The sequence below is a fragment of the Astyanax mexicanus genome, chromosome 19 (assembly GCF_023375975.1).
Source record: "Astyanax mexicanus isolate ESR-SI-001 chromosome 19, AstMex3_surface, whole genome shotgun sequence".
Lineage (NCBI taxonomy): Eukaryota > Metazoa > Chordata > Actinopteri > Characiformes > Acestrorhamphidae > Astyanax > Astyanax mexicanus.
This window is the reverse complement of record NC_064426.1, coordinates 40,146,935-40,174,932: the sequence shown is the minus strand read 5'-3', so window position 1 is coordinate 40,174,932 and position 27,998 is coordinate 40,146,935. Positions and strand designations below refer to the sequence as shown.

Here is a 27,998-nt window from a genome sequence, read left to right as displayed (position 1 = left end):
ATCATGTAAAAAACACAGCATAGATTATTATTATAAATTATTTGTTTAGAACAGTGATTCTTAACTGGTGGGTCAGGACCCAAAAATGGGTCTCAGACACGGTCTGAGCAGGTTGTAGACAGCTTGTAAAAAATAAATACATTAAAAAAAATATATATATATATATACAGTATATATATATATATATATATATATATATGTATATATATATACATATATATATATATATATATATATATATATATATATATAATTAAAAAATATATACATTCCCATCTTGTTTTGTACTCGTCTTTTATATTGGAGGGAAAAAGAGAGAGAGAGTTTCTTACTAATGTTCTCTGAACACAGAGATATGCAGAGAAGTAATATATCTAATTTTGTAGCCTTTTTAATCTATTTGTGCAGTTTTAATATTTTATTTTATTGTAGTAACTTTTATACATGTAGTTTCTCACAAATTGCTCTTAAATTCAGTTTTTGTATTAGTTTTTTAAAGGCTATTAAAAAATTTTTTTTTTCTTTTCTATAAAAGTTGGTTGTGACTTAATGATCATGAGAAAATGTGATTAAAAAGTAATTTTTCTTTTTTCTACTGTAAGAATTATTTGAAAAAACTTTATTCAAACAATCACAATATACTGCCTTGCTCACAGTATCACAATATATCACAATATATTGAATTGGAACCAAGTGTATCATGAGGGACAAACACACAGCTCTACACCAAGACCAACACCAGCAGATCACATGACTCTCCAAACCATCACTGATTGGTGGAAACTTCACACTAGACCTCGAGCAGTTTGGACTGTGTGTCTCTCCACTCTTCCTCCAGACTCTGCTCCCTTGATTTACAAACGAAATAATAAAATAAAATTTACTGATGATCAGTGATGGTTTGGAGAGACATGTCTGTCATCTGCTGGTGTTGATCCACTGTGTTTTATTATCAAGTCTATAGTCAGTGCAGTTTTGTTTTCCCACAAAATCTTACAGCACTTCATGCTTCCCTCTGCTACTGATAACTTTTATGGAGATGCAGATTTCATTTTCCAGCAGGATTTGGCACTCTGCCCACACAACCAAAAGTACCAATTGGTCTTACATAATATTCTAATTCTCTGAGACCCTGACTTTTAGATACTGGTTTTCATAATGATCAACATTAAAATAATGCTAAAAAACGCTTAAAATTGATCACGCTTGTTTAATACATCTATATAATATATGAGATTCACATTTTGAACTGAATTACTGAAATAAAGTAACTTTTTTCAATGATATTCTAATTTTTAGAGATGCACCTGTGGTACCCAGTGGAAACTGTTTAGCAGTGCAGCGCTTCTGTATTTCCTTCTAGTTTAAATGATCTGTTTTTAGTTGTTAGTCTGATGTTTCTAATGTTCCTCATCTGGAAGAGGTGCTGAGGACGGTCTTCCCACGCCGGATTTTCCCCGACTCTGCTGCTCTCTAAATCCTCCAGCATTCCTGTGGTCCTCAGCCTCGCTGGTTAAATTGAGGGCTGTAGGATGATGATCGATCCCCCGCTGGTGCTGGGGGGAGTGTGGGGGTGTGTGAGACTCGAGATGAGGGGAGTGGGACTGAGGGTAAGAGCACTGTAAAACTAAAAACCACTGGAATCACTCGGGAATATTTTAATTATCTGTCAAGTAAAGAAAATTATATAATTTAATATTCATGTTGTAACAGAATCGTAGAATGTGTTGTTTTTACAAAAAATACAGCTCTGGAGTCCACTTCAGTTTGTGAATCAGTTTCTCTGATTTTGCTATTTATAGGTTTATGTTTGAGTAAAATGAACATTGTTGTTTTATTCTATAAACTACAGACAACATTTCTCCCAAATTACAAATAAAAATATTCTCATTTAGAGCATTTATTGTTACATCTTAGCCCATGTCTGTCTTCTGTTTCTCCCTTATTTTGTCTCTTGTGCTCCTGCCCCTCTGTTTACCTGTCATGTTTCCCAGCCATGTGCTATTGTTGTGTTTTGTACCTGTCTCCACCCTAGCTCCGCCCCAGTTAGTGTTCTCACCTGTGTCTTGTCTGTTACCCCGCCCCCTCGTCATCCAAGCCCAGGTGTTTCTCACTGTCCTCTTGTATTTAAGCCCCTCTGTTAGAATGTTCAGTGTCGAGTCTTTTGTATCTTTGTATCTTTGTATCTTTGTATCCTTGCCGTTCGTTTGAATCCTCGTCTTCCGTGCACTCTGGTTTTGTGTTCCTAGTTCTAGTTTATCCTTGCCTTGTTTTCTTTGTAGTTTTGTGCGTTACCCGAGTTTTGTTTACTGTTTTATTTTATCTTGTTTGTTTAATAAAATATATATTATATTTGCACTTACGTCCATCCCTCCGTCTCCCTCGTAACATTTATTTACAGAAAATGACAAATTGCTCAAATAACAAAAAAGATGCAGAAAAGCTTTCAGACCTCAAATAAAGCAAAGAAAACAAGTTCTTATTCATAAAGTTTTAATAGTTCAGAAATCAATATTTGGTGTAATAACCCTGGTTCAGTTTGGTGGTTTGATGGTTTGTGATCATCCATCTTCCTCTTGATTATATTCTAGAGGTTTTCAATTTGATAAAATCAAAGAAACTCATCATTTTTAAGGGGTCTCCTATTTTTCTCCAGAACTGTATAAAACATATTATATCAAATGTACAATTATTAAATAATATATAAAATATATAAGATAAATGAAGATGTTAAATACATTAAAATATATGGAATGGGTGAATATCGTCGCTGTCCAATGAAAAACATTCATCTACAGAACAGCAACTTTACAGGAGAGAGATAAAAACTTCTTAACTTTCAATTGAACTTAATTGATCAATTGAACTAAACAGAGTTTATTTCAGGTAATTTTGAAGAATTTCTATTGGTCCATTCATTAAGAATTTTTTAATTAGTGTAAGGGACAGTTCATAAGTTCTGCTTTTGTGGTATTTATTTGTAGTTTTTCGGACTATATGGCGCACCGGATTATAAAGGGCATTAAGCGACACCTACTTTACATTTTCCTTCTAAGGGGTAAGCTGGGAGAGGCACCTAAGTAAATAAAAGTGTAATTTCATCAAAAAAAAAAAAAAAACATTTTCTTTCAAAATCAAACAAGTGCTGGATGTTAATCTACACAGATTTCTCTTCTGAAAACTGTTTATTTGGGTGAGTAAAGCACTTCCATTTATTTACAGTAAGCTTAGATTTCCAATATTTTGTCTAAGGGTGAGTTTCAGTGATCAGTAAGGCTGGGTGCAGCAGCATTAGCGTAGCTGCTAGCCGCAGTGCTAGCAGGAAATAAATATTGGCCGATAGCCCTAAACTAAGGAACCCCGAGTGTTCCGGTAACCCAGGCGTTATCAGCTAGCGATCCCACGTAGCTTGTTTTAACCCGGCAAATACGCAGACTACAGTGCAATATACTCAGTCCGTACTACTCCCTCCATGCCTGTGAGGCCTGAAGCAGTACGGCAGGACACGCCCCCTCATTTCCTTGTGTTTGTGCTGGAGCACGGAGTAGGGGTTCTGGCCTTAGCTCAAGCTCCACACACACACACACACACACACACTCACACACACCAAAAACTACATTTCCTGGCCTCTTTTTGTTCCTGTACACACTCCACCACCACAGAACCGTAGTGTCGTCTTTCAGGACGTGGCAGGCTGGCACCGATGCACGGTTGTGTCAAGCTCAAAAAGCACTGAACCCATGCTGGACGAGACTCTATGGTCTGCTGGGGCCAATGAGCTTTTAGCATTAATCCCTAAGAGAAAGGGCATGGGCAAGTACCCAATCAGCAGCTCTCACTTCTGAATACCAGTTACATTATAAGGATTTTTTTTAAATGTTCGATTATTTTCAAGTTACAGGATGTTGAGGCAGCCTATCATCACCCGTTAAACAATAGAAGAAGAAAAAGTATTGGTGTTGTGCCAAAGTCCGACTGCCCTTGGCGATCTTGTGTTACTGTGTGCCAGATATGGATTGGCACTCTGTACAGGTTCAAACTCCTCAGTGCTCGATGCAGTCCTATAGGTGGAGAGTTGTTTCCGGTTGAGAGTATGCTGTGCGTGATTGGTTGATGTCAGTAAGTGTAAGTGTCCTTGACTGCCTTAAGTGACAAAAATACGCAATATAAGTGTAATTACCACTTGAATTACAGTGTTATAAGGCTTAGTTTTCAGTGAAGTTTCTCCAACACTAAGACTGGGTGCAGCAGCATTAGCATTAGCAGCTAACCACAGCACTAGCTCTTTCACCGTTCAGAGGCGAGTATATTGTGCATTGTAGTCTACGTGTTTACTGTGTTCGAACAAGCTACGTGGGAAGAACCGCTAGCAACCTGGGTTACCGGAGCACTCAGGGTTCCTCAGTTTAGTGCTATTAGGGGCATTTAGATCCCGCTAATGCTGCTGCACCTAGCCTTAGTGCTGGAAAACTTCACTGAAACTCACCCTTCGACAAAATGTATTGGAAATCTAAGCTTACTGTAAATAAATGGAAGCTCTTTACTCACCCAAATAAACAGTTTTAAGGACAGAAATTTGTGTAGATTAACATCCAGCGCTCGTTTGACTTGACTAAAAGAAAATGTTTTTTAATACAAATTACAGTTTTGTTTACTTAGGCGCTTCCCCCAGCTTCACCATTAGAAGGGAAACATGACGACACCCTTGCTCACTTCAATGTAGGCATCCTTACTAGTGTCACTTAATGTGCCTTATAATCTGGTGCACCTTAAAGTAAACAAAATAAAAATATAGTAAGATAAATGTGAGATAATGCTGTTTTCTCAGTATGTTTTATATTAAAACTCTGGAACTCTGTGAGGTGAGTTTAAAATATGAGCAGAACCACAGAATTCTGCACTCAGATGAAAAGAAGGAGGAAAAAAAGGAGGGAGACAGAACTTCTCTAAGTCATGTGATATTTTAACGCAGTTCTTGGCAGCAGAACCGAACATCGGCAACCAGGGGAAAAAAAGGAAGGAGAAAAATAATGAGGAAAAAATATTTACTCAGCAGTAATTTTCTGAGGAATTTCTGGAGATAATTTGAATAAAGGCAGCTCTCATTGCTACAATGGGCTCTTTGAGGAGCTCAGCTTGAGCATTGGTTTTGGATCGGGTCCAGAGGACCAGGTCTCTTAAATTCTGGAATAAAGGGGCTTTTATTGAAGGAGAGGAGAGGAACAGACCGACCGCAGCTCCGCTACCTGCTGCTGTCCAATCACTATCAGCACAGCCTTCCAGGGAATGTCAGGATCTGCTGGGATTGACATTGTCTCGTAACATGTGTTTAACCCTTAGAGACCACAAATAGCTCCGGTCACGCTGCTGTTCTGCTGAAGTGTAATTACAGATAATAGTGAAAATTACAAGCAGTTGTGATAAATTACATTTGTCCTGTTCTCTTATTTGCTTAGACTCTGATTTGTCAGTTGGAAATGCCCTGTATTATAGAATAGAATAGAATAGAATATGATAGATTTTGAGATATTGACACTGTTTTAACCCCAGATTGTGTTTGGTTTGATTGTGCTTTGTCCGACTGTGTTCGGCTTGATTGTGTTCGGTACGATTTGGTTCTGTTATATTGTGTTCAGTTGGATTTTGCTCAGTCTGATTGTGTCCGGTTTGATTGTGTTCAATCTGACTGTGTTTGGTCTGATTGTGTTCAGTTCAATTGTGCTCAGTTTGATTGTGTTTGGTCCGATTGTGTTTGGTTTGATTGTGTTTGGTCTGATAATGTTCAGTTTAATTGTGCTCAGTCCAATTGTGTTCGGTTTGATTGTGTTCAGTCTGATTGCATTTGGCCTGTTTTTTAAAATAGAATATAATAGAATAGAAAAACTTTATTATTCTCTATCAATTTGTCTTAATGCATTACAAGTATCTCATTTTTTTTTCATTTTAACACAATCTGTAATCTATAAGTGACCTATCAGATCATAATCTACATTACACAGTATAATTGGGTAGAACAATCTGCAATATTAACATGTGAATGTGTTTTTGCTGGTTTATTCATTTATTAATACAGTAGGCTGTTATTATTCAGAAGCAGTTCATTAGCAGTAACTGAACATTTGACTAAGCTAAAATGATGGATTATAAAAATCAGTGATTGAGCACCAGAGCTTCAGCCCACTAAACTGCTCTAGTAATTACACAGTTGTAACTAATTATGTGACCAATTATATAATTTGTCAACATCCAGTTTTTCCTCTTTCTTATTATGGAATCACCTAAAGAAGCATACGATTATAATTTATATATATATATATATATATATATATATATATATATATATATATATATATATATATTTTTTTTTTTTTTTTTTTTTTTTTTCACCACACACCTTCTCCTGCAGTTTTTGAGATGTTCACACTTTCAACTCATGTTCAATTTGATTGTGTTCGGTTTGATAGTGTGAAATCTGATTTGTTTTGAGTTTGATCATGTTTGATCATATTTGGTTCGGTTTAATAGTGAGAAATCTGATTTGTGTTGGGTTTGATTGTGTTCGTTTCGATTGGGTTTGGTTTGATGGTGTTCAGTCCAATTGTGTTCGATCCAATTGGGTTTGGTCCAATTGTGTTCAGTTTGATAGTGAGAAATCAAATTTTTGTCGGGTCTGATTCTGTTCGATACGATTGTGAGAAATCTGATTGTGTTTGGTTTGATAGTATAAAAACTGATATGTGTCAGGTGTGATTGTGTTTGGTCTGATTGTCTTCGGTTTGATTGTGTTTGATCCGACTGTGTTCAATTTTATTGTGTTTGGTCTGATTGTGTTCGGTCTGATTGTGTTGGGTTAGATGGTGTGAAATCTAATTTTGTTCGGTCTGATTGTGTTCGTTTTGATGGTGTGAAATCTGATTTGAGTTCAGTCCGATTGTGTTTGAGTTGATTGTGCTCGGTCTGATTGTGTTCGGGACGATTGTGTTCAATTTGGTGCACCTTAAAATAAAATGTTTTATATTAAAGCTTCTGGAAACCTCTGAAACTCTGACTGTGTTCGGGCCGATTGAGTTTGGTTTGATTGTGTTTGAGTTGATTGTGTTGGGTTTGATTGTGTTGGGTTTGATTGTGTTTGAGTTGATTGTGCTCGGTCTGATTGTTTTCAGTTCGATTGTGTTGGGTTTGATTGTGTTGGGTTTGATTGTGTTTGAGTTGATTGTGCTCGGTCTGATTGTTTTCAGTTTGATTGTGTTGGGTTTGATTGTGTTGGGTTTGATTGTGTTGGGTTTGATTGTGTTTGAGTTGATTGTGCTCGTTCTGATTGTTTTCAGTTCGATTGTGTTGGGTTTGATTGTGTTGGGTTTGATTGTGTTGGGTTTGATTGTGTTTGAGTTGATTGTGCTCGTTCTGATTGTTTTCAGTTCGATTGTGTTGGGTTTGATTGTGTTGGGTTTGATTGTGTTTGAGTTGATTGTGCTCGTTCTGATTGTTTTCAGTTCGATTGTGTTGGGTTTGGGTTATATTTTTCATTCTTTTTATACAAATGAAATAGCCAAAATGTATTTAGTGTATTTTCTATGTATTTTTCTCTAATAGACAGTGTTCTCTCAGGTGACTCCACCCCCACCATCCCAGCCGGGCTCTTCTTAAAAAAGCTTTGAGATTTCTTTTACCCTCACAGTGATGAGCAAAGTGACAAAACACTACAAATATGCTGTTCTTTTATTCATTTTTTTTTATTTATGTTCCTTTTTTAAACAATGCCATCTTTAAAAAATAACAGTAAAAAATGAAAAATAAAAAAAACTTCCAAATGGACAGAAAACACAATTTCCCAAAATGAATAGGGAACAGAAACTTATATTGAAAACATTCAAGAATATTTTCAATGCTTCATAATATTCACACTTGTATTCCAGTTAGAACGTTTACACCTGTCTTTAGGTAACACTTTAGGTAACACTTTATTTGGATGTACACTTTTAACTCATTGTAGATATTTAACTTTCCCGTAACTTACCCTCAACTAAATATACAGTATTTTAATATTTAGAACCTCAGGTTTATTAATCTGCTATAAATCCTGCTATTAACACAGAACCTTCTCTGAAATATTGGGTAATAGTTAAGGATTCGTGTGGGGTGTCCCACACGGTTCTGTGTTAGGGCCTATTAAGCTGATACATTTTTATGATGGTGAAAAACTTTTAAAGTCTGGGCAAATATATAGGTTTTTAGTGTTAAATTCACCTCTGCTTTTATCTCTATGCACCCAAACACTTAAATACACTCCTAAACTTAAAGTTGACCCTAGACCTAAACCTAAACTTAAACATCTGTTAATGAGTAAAGCGTACTGAACAAATAAAGTGCAACCTAAATCATCTAAAACACTGGCACATCCTTTTCTTTATTAAAGCTTAAGACACATTATTACTGTAGACGTGGTTCATTAACCAACTGAAGAGCAAGTGCTAAAAATAATAATAAAAATAATAATAATGTTCCTCACAGAGGCCGATGAATCAGTACAGCTGCCCACTGCCCCCAGGTTTTTTGAGGGGGTTTTTTTGGGACGTAACTAAAATGATTTATTGAAATTTATAATATTTGTGTTTAGAAATACATTTTTTGGTGTAGTTGTTTCTGTACACCCAATCCAGAGTCAGAATCCCAGTTTTCTTATATTTATTTATATTATATGTAAGTTAAAAGTAGAAAATCAAGTGTGAATTAGGGGTGGGAATCACGGGGCATCTTACGATCTGATTTAACATGATACTGATGATATTGCAATACTATAATTTTGCAATACTCAATATATCACAAGACAATTCTCTACGATACTCATAAAAATATGATAAGATGCTCCTAAATGATCAAATACAATGGAATTATGGATTTATTGGTGTCAGATTCATAGATTTTTACAACCGAGCCACTTATCAAAAATGTGTCGCAAACAGAAAATATATTGTATGATATATCACAATATCTATATTACTATATTATTATTATATTCAACAAAGGTATCCATATTTGACACTACTTATCAAAAATTTATTGCTGACTAAAACTATATTGTTTGATATATGGCAAAATCTTTATTATTATATTATTTTTATTATATTCAATTAAGGTATTTATATTTGACACCACATATCAAAAATGTATTGCAAGCAAAAACTGTATTGTATGATATATCGTAATATCTATATAATTATATTATTATATTTTATAAAGATATCTATATTTGACACCACATATCAAAAATGTATCGCAAACTAAAACAATATCGTACAATATATCGCAATATCTTTATTATTATATATTTTTATATTTAATTAAGATAACCATATCTAACACAAGTGAAAACTATATTATAAGATATATCGCAATATATTATTATTAAATTTTATACAAATTTCCATATTTGATGCCACATGTCAGTAATGGATCGCAAACTAAAATTATATCATATGATATATCAATAATATCGATATATTGTCCCACCGTTAGTGTTAATGGTGTAGAGGCTAATCTAGCCTAAGATCAATAACTTGGAAATACAGAAAACCTCATTTAAATCCAGTATCTTTGGAAAACAGCACAAAAATAACAGAAACAGTCTAAGGTTTCAGTTTCTGGGTAATTTTAGTTATCCTGGTTATCTGGAACTCTTTGTGGAGGTGCATTATGGGGGATGTGTGGGCGGCTTTATAAAAAATCAAAGAGGGATTTAACGTGAGCTCAGCACAGACTCACAGCTCCTTACACCGTCTGACTTTAAAGAGTAAAGCCTTTGATTGACTTCGTCTCACAAACAGTTTTAATCTGAGTGGATTTAAACTGTTTTAATGTGGACGAATCACGAGCTGTACTCAAAAACACAACTATAACACAGTACAGAACATATAAAACAACATAAAAACATCATAAAATAACATTATAAAATACTACATACAAAATATACAACTGCACCCAGGTGTTGGCTTCATGTTTCACAGTCAAACGCAACACAAGCATCAGTCCTCTGGAGCTTAAAAGCGCCTAAAATCTGCATTTTGTATATTTGCATTAAATAATTAACTAATATTTAATAGTGTACATTTTGTGTTTTGAATTTGGGAGGTGGCAAAATTTTGCTGTTGAATAAAAAGTATTTCAAAATAAAATGTTCACATATAAAAAATAAGATCCATAAATTCTCATATTAAAAAATAGATATCCATAAATATTCAGTTTTTTTTAACATCCATTAATTTCTGGATTTGTAAAATTTAGATCCATAATTTTTTGATTAAATAAAGTCAGATCCATACATTTTCTGTTTTTTTTTTAATCTGATTCCCAAATTTCAGATTTATAAAAAAATCAGATCCATACATTTATCAGATCCCCAAAATGTTCACTTTTAAAAAAGTCAGATCTATAAATTTACAGATTTATAGAACAATTTAGATCCATAAAATTCTCAGATTTAAAAACTAGATCCATAAATTCTTAACTAAACAATCAGATCTACATTTTTTTTTATATAAAAAATAAATATTCACAAATTTTCCAAGCTATTTCAGATATGCATGGAAGAAATTCAGGTCCACAAATTCTCAGATAAAAAAAAAATCCATAAATTCTAAACTAAAAAAATTTGAAATTATATATATTATTATTGGAATTTTTTTTTGGAATAAAAGAAAATCAGATTTATAAAAATATAGATCCAAAAACTTTTTAAAAAGTCAGATCCATCAAAAAATAATATTCACATTTATTTTATATTAAAAAATTCAGATCCTGAACAAAAATTAAAAATTGAACCCGGGGTGAAACATCTGTTAGATGGTTGAATGTATAGATGTAAATAAATGTGTGGATCTGAAGTTATTTTTTTAAACTGCAAATTTCACCACCTAGCACATTTATAACACAAAAAAGCATTGTTAAAAAATCTAACTAATGAATTGCACTATTTTATATTTTAGTGTTTTTTTTCCAAAAGTCAGGTAGATTAAATTAAAATATACAAAATTCAGATTTAAATACTCATGTCATCCTTTAAGCTCCATCCAGTCTGAGCCTCAGAGTAACCATAGACGTCTGTATCCTTGTTTTCTGACGCAGGTTTTAGTGGAGATTATTCACAGCAGTACAGCTCCTGTGTCGAGCCGTGGTTTTGGTGCTACAGGGCGGATCGGTTCGGTTCAGTCAGTCGTTCTCCAGCATTTCGGCGTCTCCATCACCAAACTTCACCATCAAACCTACTGTAAATACCTGTCCTGGTTTAATCTCGTGTGACCGTACCTGTCAGCGGCTTCCCGGCTGGTGCACACGGTGCTGTGCTACATGTAGAGTTGGGACTAAGGCATGGGATTTTGGTTTGAATGCATTTAAGGCAAAATCCATTAAATCCATTAAAAATATAAAATGTGCTGATATCATAACACTGCAGAAACTGGCTCTAGACCTCTGGCTTTGGTCCCGACTTTGAATCAGCCTTTCCAAGTCCAAAAAAAGTCCTCAAATATCAAAAGTAGGATGGTTTTAAAGTGTTGATGTTGTTGTTGGCAGTACAGTGGTCCTGCATAAGCGGTACCTCGTAGTCCAAACTGCCGTTCTGCACCCTGGAAGAAGAGGACATGATGTCCTGCTGCTTTTTGGGCAGCGTCCCATTGTCTAGTCCTGCTTTAACCCCCTCCAGCTCCAGTTGAGACGGGTTACAGTCCAAGTTTCGATGTGCACGCTTCTTGCGCATGTAGCAAGCGACGCCAACGGCAATGGCAACCAGAACCAGCAGAAGAAGAATAGCCAAAGCTGGCACCAGCATCGTTGTCAGCTTCGGGTTGTCCACTCGTGCGCTGGGGTTGTGGTGGGTGGAAGTCTGGGCTTCGGTACATACGCTGTCCGGTCCAGTGGGTTCGCCCAGCGGACTGGCACAGACAGAGTATGTGGAGTTAGGATGGAGTCCTCTCAGAGTGTACTCAGGGTAAGAAGCTGGAATATTTAGCTGTTTTGGACGTTTATCAAGTCCTGAGAGGTTCCGGTAAGTCAAGCGAACGCCGCGGATGTACGGCCGAGCCTCGATGTAGCGATGAAGGTCCAGTAATATCGATGAACTCGTCACTGTCTGTGCAGTGATTTCCGGTACCACATCAACGTTAGTCGCTGTGGAGACGTCCTCAAATTGCGATGGATTCTCCTCGTTCTGGCAGTACTTTCCTGACGTTCCACGAGGACATGTGCACTCGAGGTGTCCACGATGGTCCAGCCAACAGGTGCCTCCATTCAGACAAAAATTGGATGGGCAAAAGGTCACTCTATGGTTGGAGTCTGGACTGCTGCTACTGCTGGGGGATGCTGGGGCTGGAGGTGGAAGGTATCGCTCGGTTTCCGTCGATGGATCGTTGCTCGGTTTGAGAGGCGGAAGGATACGAGTTGTACTCTGCAGGGTGGTGACCAAAGAGGGGGTCTGAGGGGTGGTCTTAACAGTGCTGGTGGTGATGGTGGTGGTGGTAGGACATCCAAAATCATAATTGTCCACCTTTTCCAGCACTTTCCCTGCAATTCGTGGTGGGAAATGGCACCGGGTTTCTTCCGTTCTTCCCAAAACTATGCCTCGGTTTCGCAGCCACCTGGGGAACCATGCCATCGTGCAGAGGCAGTTAAACGGGTTCTCTGCGACGGTAAGTCTCTTCAGAAGTGGGAATAGCTGGCTTATGCTTTCAGGTAGGGTCTGCAGGCTGAGGTTGCTAATGTCCAACTCCTGAAGCTCTCCTAGACTTTCAAAGACTTCCCACTTCAGAGGACCCATGGGATTCCCAGCCAAGCTAAGTATGACTAGCCCTTTCAGTTCCCGCAGAACTGGAGGAAACATGCTCAACTGGTTGTTGGAAATGTCTAGCTCATGTAGGTTCTTCAAGCTGCCCAAGAGTTCCTCGTTGAGACTGCGTAGGCCCAGCCCAGCCAGTTTCAACGACTCCAGTTTGGGTGTCTGAAGCTCATTGAGCCCAGATGAAGGGATCTGATTGAATCGCAGATCTAACAGAAGCAAATGTGGCATTTTGAGAGCGGGCACTGCAGTCAGTAGGTTCCCCTGGAGCTTCAGCTCCAGCAGCTGCTCCAGACCGTCGAATGCTGCAGAGTCGATGCTCGATATTTTGTTGCTGTAGAGATACAGCCTCTCCAGCAACTCCAGTCCTGCAAAGCTTCCCTCAGAGATGTGAGTGATTTGATTGGACGACAGATCCAGGTTGCGTAGGGACGAAAGAGGCTCAAACACCTGATCTGGCAACTCGGTCAGCTTGTTCTGACTCAAGTCCAGCATCTCCAGGTTTTCCAGCCCAACAAAGTCTTCCTGGTGCAGGGCCTCGATGCCATTCTGGAAGACGTACAGGTTTTTGATTGATGTTGGCACTTCAGAAGGCATGCTCGTCGACCGCCGCTGGAAGCAGAGGATGCTATCTGGGGTTGAACAGGAACAGTCTCTCGGGCAGTTGCCAGCCCATGCCCAATGTGGCAGGAGGGTGTAGAGGAGCAGCAGTGATGGCAGCAAAGCGTGGCGTGGCTTCATGTTGCTGCCGACACTCAGCCCTCAGAGCCTGAAACGAGAAACACATTTAACAGAATTAATTCAAGGTCAAGACTTTAGTGAAATCTTTTAATTTTCCCCAAAATCAACAGTACATTTTATAATCCGGTGTGCTTTATGTTAAAATTTTTGCAGTCAGGTATTAGGGAGCAGTTAATACATTGGGCTCAAGTACATCGTTATAAGGGTGAGGTTTTAGTGAATTTTCTTCAACACCAAGGCTGGAGGAGTATTAGCATTAGCTGCTAATTCACAGCGCTAGCTGTGAGTACTTCAGAAGTGTTTACTTTGTTAAAACAAGCTACTTGGGATGAATCGCTAGCTGATATCGCCCTGGTTTACCGGCGCACTCATTGTAGAGCTATTGGGCAGCATTTACTAGCACTAAGCTCTGCTAACCTTGGCTAGCGCTCCTGCTAATTAGAATGGAAACATGCTGACACCTTTGTTCCTTACTATTGTCATTTAAAATATGCCTTATAACCCTGTACACCCTATGAAAATTGACCAGAAAATAGTTTACTGAAATGTTTACTGATAATATGTAAAATATGATAAGTGATGTAGTTTTATCCACCTCTGTGTTAGAATTTCCCGTAAGTTAGTATTGAATCGTTTCTGGTTGTATTCTATTCAGAGTGAATGCAGTCTGAAGCAGCTTTGAACACTGATCCCTGATAGCTAGCTCAAGTAGCTAGCTTTTCAGCACAACATAAAAAGATCTAATTTTTAATATTCACCTAGGGCTGGGCGATATTGTAAAATAAATGTAAAATCTCGATACCCTTAAAATATATGAGCTATTCTTGATTACTTTTTTGTTTCTTACATATCAACATTCAACTTATATCCACCATCTTCCAAAGAAGAAGAGCTGCATCTGTGGTTGAAGAAGCTTAATATAAAACATCCACCCAAACATCTGCTCTTACCATTCTGTGGAGGGAAACCAACACCAGAATGTCCTAACACAGCAAATTGCTTTACCACGATGGTTCAACCAATAGGTGCCTCCATTCATGTATATATTGGACGTTCAGAAGGTCACTTCCACATAAAAACTCTGTTATTTCTCTCAGTCAATATGTTCTAGTGTTGGATTCTTCTCCACAGAATAGTAAGAGCAAATGTATGGATGTTTAATGTTTTAAATTTAGCGACTTCAATCACAGACGCAGCTCCCCTTCTTTGGTAGGTGGTGTATATAGGTGAGTTAAAAAAAATGTGCAATAGGAAATTTCACATAGTGTAGATTAGCAAAGCTGGTTTAAGCTGGCTGTATAAAGTTTATCACTGTGGCATTTCAAGGGAAGATAGTAATAAAAGGAGGATGAAGAGAAGGAGGTGGAGGAAGAAAAGTGAATCAGAGAAAATGAATCTCTCTGGCTGAGATCAGAGGTTGGATGAGTTTAAGGAAGCAGTTCATCATCTCTATAGTAGGAGATTAATCTCAGGAGTTAGTGGCCTTCAGACGAGGGAGGAGATCTCTTTGTTTTTAGCAGTGCGGTGCAGTGCAGTATGGGAGTGTGTGGGGGAGGCTCATATCTGAAGTTCATGCTGAGGGGAAATTCTCCGTTTTATTGGAAAGTACTGAGAGAGAGAGAGAAAGAAAGAGAGAAAAGAGAGCCATAGAGGAAAAATGTCTGTATTATTTTCCTTTATTATGCACATAAAACTAGTGGAAATATTTAAAACTAAAACATCTGAAAATGGAATCATTAGAAAGTAATCCATGAGCTCATTGAAATGCACAGGATTTACGATCCTGCAGTTACTGATGCAATGAAGCATCTGCTGTGTAAATTACTCAGTATTTTGGAGTAGAGGTGGGAGAATATATCGATATTGCGATATATTGCTTTATTATCGCTTTGCAAATCATTATTGATACTCATTCCATTGTTTTTTCTTTTTTTCATTCATTTTAAAATGTCTAGTCGTGGTCTCTAGAATGAATAAATCCCAGTGGGATGTTTTTTTTTTTGCTCTGGTGATTTGGTATAATGGTGCTTTAGTCCAGTGGAGGAGTGGGCGGGAGGAAAAAACAATAGGATTTTCATACGTGCAAACATATTGCCTCTGATTGGCTAATACCGCTGCGAAACAAAGAGGCAGCAAGTTTCACAATGTCATATGTTACTTTACAACTTGTGTAATAATGCCCTGCTAAGTGCATTAATAAGTTCAACCACTGACCTAGACTTAGAGTCTCTGTAAAACACAAAATCTACCGGAGATCCTATTTAAACCTATAGTTACACACACACAGAGGTGGGTACTCTAGGTCCCCAAAGTAAAAATCAATCTCAATTGTACTTGGCTGGTGGTGTTCTTCCATAGACAAATTCTAACCATTTGTTCCTCAGCTCTGAATTACTGGGTAAAGCATATATAGAACACTGATGTGTTATTGGCACAAACAACACAGGAATGAACTGCCATGGTGTCCCTAGCACTGTTAGTTATCTACTATCTGACGAGACAGCGTCGCTACCTGGCTTTAGCTCTGCCTGTGGGCGGTCCCGAGCCGAGGTGGGCGTGGCCATGAATACTAATTCACAGGTTGATATTTCCTTATCGACTCGTTTTTCTGAATATTTTCTTTTACTAACTGCTGCAGACAATGGAGGTTGAGACAAAGGAGGTTTGTCTCAACCTCCTTCTGCTAAAATTCAAAAGTGGATTTTGGCAGAAGGACAGAAGTACACCTTTAAGACTGTAGCCTTTTTGTGTTGTGTTGTGTTGTTTTCCTTGTCTTTATGAGGAATAAGGTGGAAATGCTCAGATTTTAGAAGTCATTAGAAGGTCTGAGATGGTATTCTGATGGTATCTCTGGGAAATAGCTGTGGTTCAGGTTTGCGCCGGACTGTTTCTAAGTGGAATGATGTCGATCATGAAGATCCAGTCCAGCAAAGCTTTACTAGGAAATGGAAAAGGATCTGATTGGATGAAAGATCTACTGCAAGTTGTGTAGGAAGAGAGAGAATCTCAAACATTTGGTCTTGCTGCTGTTTGGGGTCCCAACAAACAAAAAAGGACTTTATTACATAACTGAATGTTTACAGAATGTATAACAGGTGATACCTGTTCTACAGGATACACCTGATTAACTGACTCACATTAAACACATACAGTAATCGCTGATCTGTGATCTGTGATCTCTGTCAGTGCAGAAGACTTAGAAGATTAGTAGTCTAATAGCTGGCTCAGTTTTGGGGGAAAAACAACACATTATAGATAACAGAACTGATAGGAAGCCGTTTGTGACGCTCAGTTGGCCTTGTACGGTCACGGGTCATTATTGTCCCATGGTGTTTGGGTCTCTGAGCACCGTGGGAATGTTCTCCACTGAATTAATGTGACTTTTAATTGACTGTGTTTCTGAGTTTTTTTAAGTCAGTGCCCACAGGCCTATTCAAGAGTACGACTCTTTAAACAAACTCAGCACTCAAGTTTCTGACCTTTTTAATGAGAAACCAAACCAAAGGCTAGACCAAGGTTGATGTGTTTGTTACTGCGTATTCTGTACATTTAGTTTTTAGTGCAACAGATTCCCCCTTTGGATTCTTTCATTTAAGTTAAGTTAAGTAAATAGTGCTGTGCAAAAAGCACAAAATTACTGGTTCTTAGAAAGCTGTTGGAAAGCGGAGGTGAGCTATTTACCAAAGGTAAATGCTCTTTATCATGTTGTACTAGACCAAAAGTTAATTTAACAGCTGTAGTAATGAATTGGGTAATAAATCAGGTTAAACTGCACCTGAATAGCCAAATTTAGCTCGAATAAAAGGAGTGTATATGATAGTTGGGTCGGATCCTGTTCTCACCAACAACTAATCAGTCAAGAGTTCGTTTGAAACCTGATCAAAACCACCTCTAGAGCTGCGGTGTCCAGTTTTACCTAGACAGGTTAAACAGTCACAGGGACGGACAGTCTGAATGAGACCAGCCTTTACAGATAACCATCTCTGCTCATCTGCTCAGGTGTCCTGTGAGTAGAGGAACATCAGACCAAAGCCCCCCACCCACATACCCCCTACACTCCCCCACCCCCTCCCCCACATACCCCCCACCCCCCGAGGTCACGGGGCAGGTCTGTGGTTCTGTTTATAGTCTGGAACCGATTCTAGGCTCCTCTTTTGTCCGTCCCGTGTCCAGCTGATGGAGGAGATAATGGAGCAGTGTTACTGCAGGTACGAACAGGCAGGGTTTCACCGGCTGCTGCTCTGCACGCGCCAGTTTCTCTGGGGACACGAATGTGTGCCAGTGTGCCAACCCGTGTGCCCAAGGTTCTGTTCTGGCTGTTCCACTGATCTCTACAGTACAGGGTGTTTGGGTCCATTACTGCAGGTTTTATCCACAGGGTTTGTACAGTCATGATTAAACACTGGCCAGTGTGCTCATGGCAAGGCTTACTACTTACTGTTACTGCTTTATTTCTCCACAATCAGTTGTTAAACTCTGTGAAACTGAAACACCAATAAATCCATAGTTCCTTGTATTTGATTATTTAGGAGTGTTTTATCCTCTTCAGTAACACAGATGATGTAAATTATCGTAGAGAATTGTCTTGTGAGTATCACAGAATCACAGTATTGTGATATCATTGTTATTGTGGGCAGTTTATCGTGATAAAATCGTATAGTGAGCGTTTTTTTAGCTTAAATGGTTGCTGTGATATTAAGTGGTTGCTGGGTGGTTGCTGTGGTGGTATTTTGTGGTTACTAGGTGGTTGCTGTGGTGTTGTTAAGTGGTTACTAGGTGGTTGCTCTGGTGTTGTATTTGATTATTTAGGGCTGTGAGGTGAGCGTTTTTTAACTTCAATGGTTGCTGTGGTGTTAAATGGTTACTAGGTGGTTGCTGTGGTTTTATATTTGATGATTTAGGATTGTAAATTGAGTTTTTTAGCTTCAATAGTTGCTGTGGTGTGACCCAGAAAGTCATGGAAATTTGCTCTACAAATCTTAGTTTTTTTGTTTATCAATGGAGAAAATCTATTTTGAGCTATGGAGATCTCAGGATCTGACACACATTGTATTATTAAAGATTGTGTGTATATATTTCATGTGATTCATGAAAAAAAGTCATGAAAACAATCATGGAAATGTATTGATTAAAACGTGTATGAACCCTGTATCCAGTAAAGAAACAGAGATTGGCAGCAGATTTGGAACACAGACCTCTGGTAAAGCTCCGCCCCCTCCTTATCCACATGTCAGTCACCACTTTGCAGCAAGTTAATGTTGTCTTGCGCCCAATCTAAGATCAGAGCTGCTTGTCAGTCAAAGGTCATGCAAGCTGAGCAGGACACGACCCCATGGGTCTCCTTAAATTACCCCTCGGCCTCAGGAACCCAGTTTGAGCTGTCTGCCATCTCTAATCTCCAGCAGCTGATCAGGAACCATATACAGCTCATATAGTACCAGTTAAAAGTTTAAACACATCTTAAATTTAGTTTTTATGTTATCTTAAAATGTTTTGCATTGTAGATTAATAATAAAATCATCCAAACAATGAAAAAAAACATCTTGACTGCATTTTCTCAGTCAGTTTTATGAGGTAGAATCACCTGGAATTCAGGCTTTCAGTTAACAGCTGTGCTGAACTCATCAAGAGTTAATTACTTGAATTTCTTGTCTCTTAATAAAGTGTTTTAGAGCATCAGTTGTAATGTTCTAATCCACATAATCTACAAAAACTGCTCAACTAAATTCAAGAACTTTGAAAGTATCAAAAATGTTATAATGATGAAACTGGCACTCATCAGGGCCGCCTCAGAAACCACAGGTAACAGCACCCCATAGTGTTTTGGTTTATTTAACACTTTTAAGTTACTACATAATTCCTTGTGTGTTCGTATAGTCAGCGTTTTTTAGCTTCAATGGTTTCTGTGGTGTTAAGCGGTTACTAGGTGGTTGCTGTGGTGTTGTATTTGATTGTTTAGAAGTATTTTATCCTCTTCAGTAATTCAGATGCTGTGAAGTATCGTATAGAATTGTCTTGGGATGAATTGAGATGAATTGTATCGCTAAATTACAGTATCATGATTTCACCGTTATTTTGTTTAGTGTTTTTTAGCTTCAATGGAACATTATGTTGAGAAAGTATGGGACATTTGAGAGCATCACTTGTAAAGTTGTGAAGAGGTAGAGTTGGTATACAGTGAATAGTGAATATTTGAGTAATATTCTAATACATATTATAGCAAGAGTAAAAACTAGTGTAGTCGCAAAAGGCCATCAAAATGTTTTGATGCTGAAACTGGCACTCATCAGGGCTGCCTCAGAGACCACAAGTTAACAGATAAGAGCTTCCCAGATAAAGCACCTAAATACTTTACAGTAAGTAGTATGTTGGCTTGTTTAACACTATTAAGTTACTACATAATTCCTTATGTGTTCCTTCATAGTCTGGATTAAGTCAGTATTAATTTACTATGTAGGAAAAAAACTTATAAAAAAAATCTAAGTTATCAGTGATAATCAGCTTAACTTCGCATCTGGTCTCTACTGTGCTGATTGACTCTGGTTGCAAATTTGCCAACATTTTTTAGGACTTTTTAGGACTTTATTACAATAAACCGAGGATCATTTAGCCTTAGCATCCATACTTACACTACATTACAGTCATTGGTTTGAACTGTGAGCTCGAGACCCGCTGGGGAGTCGTTTGTTCTGTACTAGAGGATGATATAAGTGAGCGTTTGGGCTGGAGCTCAGAAAAACTGCAGGGGAAGAAAGAGGAGCATTACAGGGTGGTGCAGGATCTCAGCTGCTCCAGCTGTGAGGACTTAAACACAGGCAGGACGGTGGACAGACCGTCCAAACAGTAAATAATGTCAAGCAGGAAATATGACGCAGCAGCCATGCTGGAATTTCAGCTTTAGTACAGTGAGAGAGCCGGGCGAAATGTACAGTTTAGCCTCTTATTCCTACATGGGTGAGTGTCTGCATGTACACTAGTAGTATATACATAGATCAGAATGGGAATCTTCACATCGGTATACGTTGTGAGGTGCTTAAATTACATTTTTAATTTTCTATCTTTTATGCATTGATTGTTTTGCTCTATTTGATTTCTATTGTATGGTATTGATGATGTTGATGATGATGATGATGATGTTGATTATTTCCTATGTATTTTCATATTGTGTTTTTTTTTTTATTTTTATTTTTTATGCAATGTAAAGCGTCTTTGAGTATCCTGAAAAGCGCTATAAAAATAAAATGTATTATTATTATTATTATTATTATGAGTGTCAATTATGAGAATTATGGAAACGAGGCCTGATTTGAGTGGGTATAAAGCGACATATTGTTTTAGTTTGCGATACATTGATTATTCCTGGTATTTGATTATTTAGGTGTATTTCATCCTATAGTGAGTGTTTTTTTAGCTTTAGTGGTTGCTGTGGTGTAAAGTGGTTAGTAGGTGTTTGCTGTGGTGGTGTATTCGATTATTTAGGACTGTAAAGTGAGCGTTTTTTAGCTTCAGTGGTTGCTGTGGTGTTGTTAAGTGGTTACTAGGTGGTTGCTGTGGTGTTTTATTTGAGTATTTAGCACTATTTTATCCTCTTCAGTAACACAGATGATGGGATTTATTGTAGAGAATTTTATTGTGATAAATTGTGTATCTCTAAATCAAATGTATCGCAATAATTTTTTTATAGTGAGCATTTTAAGCTTCAGTGGTTGCTCTGGTGTTAAGTGATTACTAGGTGGTTGCTGTGGTGATGTATTTGATTATTTAGGACTGTAAAGTGAGCATTTTTTAGCTTTAGTGGTTGCTGTGGTGTTAGAAGGTTACTAGTTGGTTACTGTGGTGTTGTTAAGTGGTTACTAGGTGGTTGCTGTGGTGTTGTATTTAGTGATTTAGGACTGTAACATGAGCGTTTTTTAGCTTCAGTGGTTACTGTGGTGTTAGAAGGTTACTAGGTGGTTGCTGTGGTGGTGTATTCGATTATTTAGGACTGTAAAGTGAGCGTTTTTTAGCTTCAGTGGTTACTGTGGTGTTAGAAGGTTACTAGGTGGTTGCTGTGGTGTTGTTAAGTGGTTACTAGGTGCTTGCTGTGGTGGTGTAGTCGATTATTTAGGACTGTAAAGTGAGCTTTTTTTAGCTTCAATGGTTGCTGTGGTATTAAGTGGTTACTAGGTGGTTGCTGTGGTGGTGTATTCAAATATTTAGGACTGTAATATGAGCATTTTTTTAACTTCAGTGGTTGTTGTGGTGTTAGGTGGTTGCTGTGGTGTTGTTAAGTGGTTACTAGTGGTTGCTTTGGTGTTGTATTTGATCCTCTTCAGTAATGTGGATGATGTGTAGTATCGTAGAGAACTGTCTTGTGATGAATTGCGTATTGTGATATTGTTATCGTGGGCAATGTATCGTGAAAATATCATACAGTGAGCGTTTTTTAGCTTCAGTGGTTGCTGTGGTGCTGAGTATCACCATTAATGTATCGTGATAATATCTCATGGTGAGCGTGTTTTTTTTTTAGCTTCAATGGAACGTACGTTGAGAAAGTCTTGGGACCCTGGAATACGTTTGGCATATTGTGTGTGTGTGTGTGTGTTTTATTTGTTTTTCTGTGTGAGTATCACTCCTCTGAGCGTGTTTCATCAGTACCCGTGGGCACGCGTCTGAACTGGCTCTACCTGTTCTGGCGCTCAGGTGTGCTGAGTGGCGCTACGCTTCGCTCTGCCGCTCATCTCTTTCTCATTCGTGTTTTTGTTCTTTGTAAAGATTGCCGTCTCTGAAGCTCATTCCAGATACACGTCCTCATATTTCTGCTTTATGAGGGCAGTTTAAAGCGGCGTAAGGAGCGTAGCTGTCCATCAGCAGGTTCTTACGCTCCGCCGGCTGACGGCTTCATTAAGAGCGCAGGTTTCGTCGAATTGGCATCGTTCCAGTGCACAACAGACACACTGTAGCTCTCTGACATTCTTACGCTTCAGTCTGAACCCTCTTTACCACACGCAAACACTGCTCTCCTCACAGAGCGCCAAGAACCACCGCAATCCTGAAACTCCTCACGCCTGCCCCAGCGCTCCTCGGCTCTCAGCTGAGTGACTGTTAAACCCTGCAGGCCTGAAGGTGCTGTGAGGGTCTGTGTTAGCATGTAGCTAATCATTCATGCAAGCTGTCTGTGAAGATGGCAGCTGTAAATCCTTTAATAACCTTAAATTATTTTTTATTTATTATTATTTTAAATGCTCTGCATTGTAGATTAATACTAAAACCATCCAAACAATGAAGAAAAACACATGCATATATTTAGTAAACAAAACAGTTATAAACAAAACCAGAATGTATTTCATATTTTACATTCTTTAAAGAAGAATGTTGACAGCTTTGAACATCTTGGTATTTTGTCAGTCAGCTGGAAACATTTTTAAGTCACTACATGATTCCCTATGTGTTCCTTCATAGTCTGGATGACACTGAATGAGAGGGGGTGTCCAAACTTTTGACTGGTACTGTTAAATACGGGTTTTGTGGGCCTAAGGAAGGAAAGACATTTGACTACTAGAGCTGTGGTGGTTGCTGTGGTGGTTTTAAGCAGTTACAAGGTAGTTGCTGTGGTGGTGTTGTTAAGCAGTTACATAGGGCTTGCTGTGCAGTTGTTAAGCAGTTACTAGCTGGTTGCTGTGGTGTTGTTAAGCAGTTACAAGGTAGTTGCTGTGGAGTTGTTAAGCAGTTATAAGATGTTTGCTGTGTTGTTAATAAGCAGTCACAAGGTGGTTGCCATGGTGTTGTATTGGTTTATTGTTGAGCAGTAACTCTGCGGTTGCTGTAGTGTTAAGTGGTTACTAGGCAGTTGCTGTGGTGTTTTTAAGCAGTTGCTAGATGGTTGCGGTGGTGTTGTAAATTGTTGTATTGTGATGTATTGTGGATATGAGGTGGTTGCTGTGGTGTTAAGTGGTTATTAGGCAGTTACTGTGGTATTAAGTGATTATCACGTGGTTGCTGTGGTGTTGCTGAGTGGTGACTAGGTGTTTGCTGTGGTGTGTGTTAAATAATTGCTAGCTTGTGTGTAAAAACTGTAAACTGAAAAATGGGACGTATTGAGAGGTTTTGGGCAAAAAAATGTATAAACACATTTTAGAAGATTGCAAGGTGATTTTTTTTGGCTAAGTGGTTACAAGATGGTTGCTGTGGTGTTGTTAAGTAGTGACTAGGTGGTTGCTGTGGTGGTTTTAAGCAGTTACAAGGTGGTTGTTGTGGTGGTGTTGTTAAGCAGTTACAATGTGGTTGCTGTGGAGGTGTTAAGCAGTTACTAGGCGGTTGCTGTAGTGTTAAGTGGTTACTAGGCAGTTGCTGTGGTGTTTTTAAGCAGTTACTAGCTGGTTGCTGTGGTGTTGTTAATTGTTTACTAGGTGGATGCTGTGCTTTTGTTATTTGGTCACTGGGTGGTTGCTATTGTGTTGTGATGTAGTGTGGTTATGAGGTGGTCGCTGTGGTGTTAAGTGGTTATTAGGCAGTTGCTGTGGTATTAAGTGATTACTATGTGGTTGCTGTGGTGTTGTTAAGTGGTGACTAGGTGTTTGCTGTGGTGGTTTAATAATTGCTAAGCTGTGTATAAAAATTGTAAACCTATAGAGACATTTTGGCAAAAAATGTATAGACACATTTCAGTAGATTGCTGCTAAGGTGTTGTTAAAAATAACAGCAGCACAGCAACCACCTAGTAAACAATTAACAACGCCACAGCAACCAGCTAGTAACTGCTTAAAAACACCACAGCAACTGCCTAGTAACCACTTAACACTACAGCAACCGCCTAGTAACTGCTTAACAACTCCACAGCAATCACCTTGTGACTGTTTAACACCACCACCACAGCAACAACCTAGTAATTGCTTTACAACACCACAGCAACCACCTTGTAACCACTTAGCCAAAACAATCACCTTGCAATCTACTTAAATGTTTCTATACATTTTTTTGCCCAAAACCTCTCAATACGTCCCATTTTTCAGTTTAGAATTTTTACACACTAAGGTGTTGTTACGCAGTTACAGGATGGTTGCTGTGGTGTTGTTGAACTAAGGCATGTATAAAGTATTTTATTCGGATGTTTACTGTAAGAATATTATTACAGATATCTTGAAAACTGTAGGAGTGGCATCTCCAACAATACTGTAGGTAGAATAATAAATATGGACGACAGTCGTTTGCGTTACAGAAGTTGTAACAGACAGAGTTTTAGTAGCAGGTTGTCTATTTCTGAATATTTTTGTAAATTCTGATTGGTGGGGATTATTGTACTGGGCTGGTGGAGACTGGTCGTGAGTAGTGTACCTCCTGTACTGGTTTCCTCTGCTCTGTCTCAGTGCAGTTCTACCGGTGAGACTTCAATCAGCCCCGGAGGCATTTCCCCCCCGACACGTGTGCAGTTCTGAACACAGCGCTAAACGGATCAGCGCTCTGAGGCTATAAAGCAGCCATTGTTTGGCCACTCGCTCCTTATTGGCCAAATGCCAAGTCAGCTCAGTCAGACGCCTCCTGCGCCAGGTCTGCAGCTGCAGGACCCAGTGCTGCGTACCATCTGTCTGTCTGCTCTGAGACCTGTCTGTCAGACCAAACTGAAATATAGCTGTCTGTCTGCGCTGAGATCTGTCTTTTGGTGCTGAGATATAGCTGTCTGTCTTCACTGAGATCTATCTTTCTGTGTGTAGTGCTCTCTGTCTGTCTGTCTGTCTATCTGAGTTCTTAGTTCTGTCTCTCTGTCCGTCTGTCTGCACCGAGATCTAGCTTTCGGTCTGTGCTTAGTTCTGTCTCTCTGTCTGTCTGCACCGAGATCTAGCTGTCTGTCTGTGCTTAGTTCTCTCTCTGTCTGTCTGTCTGTTTTGTAATAAAAAAGTATTATTATTATTATAAACATTTTTAGTGCATTTAAAAAGTTGTAAAATCACCACAGCACTTGTTTTTAAAATGTTGTAATTATACATATATGCGCCCTTACTTCTGCACGACACGCGTACAACATGATGGTGAGTCAGATTGTGGCGGGAGGTCAGGTTTTGTCACAACACCTGTTCAGGAGAGCATTAATCAGCAGCACTGAAACTCTAGAGGCACCTGAAATATTCTGAATGTTTTGTCGATGAACAAATTGCGTCTGTCAGCGAGTGAATAATTACAGGCCTGTGTAAATTACCCCCCGAAACAAACAAACACACACACACACAAACGCTCACACACACACACACACACACACACACACACACAGTGTATATAAAAATGTGCACTACAACAGACTAAACACGTACACAACCCCCCACAGGCCTGGGTCCATTATGACCCAGCACATAAACATGCACACAAAGGAACACAACACAGAGCTGCCTCACAGAGCTGCCTCACAGAGCTGTCACACAGAGCTGCCTCACAGAGCTGTCACACAGAGCTGCCTCACAGAGCAGTCACACAGAGCTGCCTCACAGAGCTGTCACACAGAGCTTCCTCACAGAGCAGTCACACAGAGCTACACATAGAGCTGCTGCCCATAGCAGTCACACAGAGCAGTCACACAGAGCAGTCACACAGAGCAGTCACACAGAGCAGCCTCACAGAGCAGCCTCACAGAGCAGCCTCACAGAGCAGTCACACAGAGCAGTCACACAGAGCTGCCTCACAGAGCTGCCTCACAGAGCTGCCTCACAGAGCAGTCACACAGAGCAGTCACACAGAGCAGTCACACAGAGCAGTCACACAGAGCTGCCTCACAGAGCTGTCACACAGAGCTTCCTCACAGAGCAGTCACACAGAGCTACACATAGAGCTGCTGCCCATAGCAGTCACACAGAGCAGTCACACAGAGCAGTCACACAGAGCAGCCTCACAGAGCAGTCACACAGAGCAGTCACACAGAGCAGTCACACAGAGCTGCCTCACAGAGCTGCCTCACAGAGCAGTCACACAGAGCTGCCACACAGAACAGTCACAAGAGCTGTTGCATAAACCTGCCACACAGAGCTGCCACACAGAGCTGCACATAGAGCTGTCACACTGACCTGCCACAAAGTCTATATTAGGATATTATATTATGTTTACACCGTGTTTAATATAAAAGACACATTTAAGGTTAAAAGGGGCTGCTTACTATTTGTAAAAAACATAAATAATAATGAAAAATAATAAAATTAATTAGAAGTTGTAAAACAGTAGCTTGCACATCACTTTAAATTGTGATGTTTGTTAAGAAATAAAAGAAACAAAACAAAAGTTGTTAGCTTTGTAAGTAATCAAAAATCTAATTCTTAAATAATTTTTTTTATTTATTTGGAGAATATTGAGATTATTTTTTTTTTTTTTGCAATATTGCCCAGCCGTACTTTATATACACAAAAATACAGTACATATATATCATATCAAAGAGAAACTCAATCAAATAAACAACAGGTTAACAACAAAAACTCACCTGATTGGACGACAGGCCTCCTGTTCTCTCTGTCTCTTCTTTCTCTGAGTTTCTCAGAAACCCTCCACTGCTCTGTCCCAACACTTCTGCTCCTAAAACTGGAGAGCGGAGGCTGATTAGAGAACAGCAGGCAGGCTTGTACACTGCTGCAGTGCTGTGTGTGTGTTTAAGTGCGTGTGTATGTATTTGTTGGGTGGTGTGGTGTAGTGGATAACACCACTGCCTGCTTATATATAAAATTATCACAATATTTCATTGTATTTTTGCGATAACGATACTTTTGACGATATAACAAAACACTCAATTTCAAGAATTCACTACTGCAACAAAATGATGATAAAAAAGTATTATTGCATATGATATGATTAATCACAAACCCCCCCACTGAGATACAAGAATAAATACAAGAATTTGATCAGATTTGTAACAGAAGTCAATAATCCAGAATATCATGATACTAATAATATTAATAATGCACTTTAAATATCTCCATATATCCAGGCTTCCTCCATATAGGAAACGTTGGAGCTCAGCTCGCTGGGATCACCGAATCATTTTAAACTTTTAGTTTCTAATCACCATCAGAAAGCCTGTGTTTGTTTTTTTATGATTTTTTTTATTAGTTTACTTGTTCTTGGTTATATTATTGATTTTTATCATTTTTTTATAATTCTTAACATTTTACTTTACTTTTACTATTATCTTTTTACTTATTTTATATTTTATCATTTTTAGTTGTATGTGTCAATTAAATTTTTATGGTATTTTAGAATGTTCTGTTTTACTAATTTTACTCTTTTACAGTTTTATTCCTTATTATTTCTAATTTATTACTAAATGTTTAAATCCCTTTGATGTTGTAAATGGTCAGCAACATTCTAAATGAGGGTAACCATCAAGTGAAAATAAATGTTGATTGAATGATATCCAGGATTAAAGTAAAATAAATGATACTGGACAGATATAATCTATATAATATATAGTCTCTAGTCAATA

The 27,998-nt window shown here is 38.5% G+C and overlaps 2 protein-coding genes across 2 annotated transcripts in view; one reads left to right on the top strand and one right to left on the bottom strand.

Moving 5' to 3' along the window:
* coro7 (coronin 7) overlaps nucleotides 1-27,998 on the top strand; it is a 161,820-nt gene that overhangs the window by 93,407 nt on the left and 40,415 nt on the right. The window lies entirely within an intron of this gene.
* vasnb (vasorin b) overlaps nucleotides 10,093-27,998 on the bottom strand; it is a 30,406-nt gene continuing 12,500 nt past the window's right edge. The window contains exons 2-3 of the mRNA XM_049467632.1: nucleotides 27,003-27,100; nucleotides 10,093-13,595 (exon numbers count right to left, since the gene is read on the bottom strand). Of these exons, the coding sequence (XP_049323589.1) occupies nucleotides 11,525-13,567 (2,043 nt within the window). The 5' untranslated portion in view covers nucleotides 13,568-13,595; nucleotides 27,003-27,100 and the 3' untranslated portion in view covers nucleotides 10,093-11,524. The remainder of the gene's footprint in view (nucleotides 13,596-27,002; nucleotides 27,101-27,998) is intronic.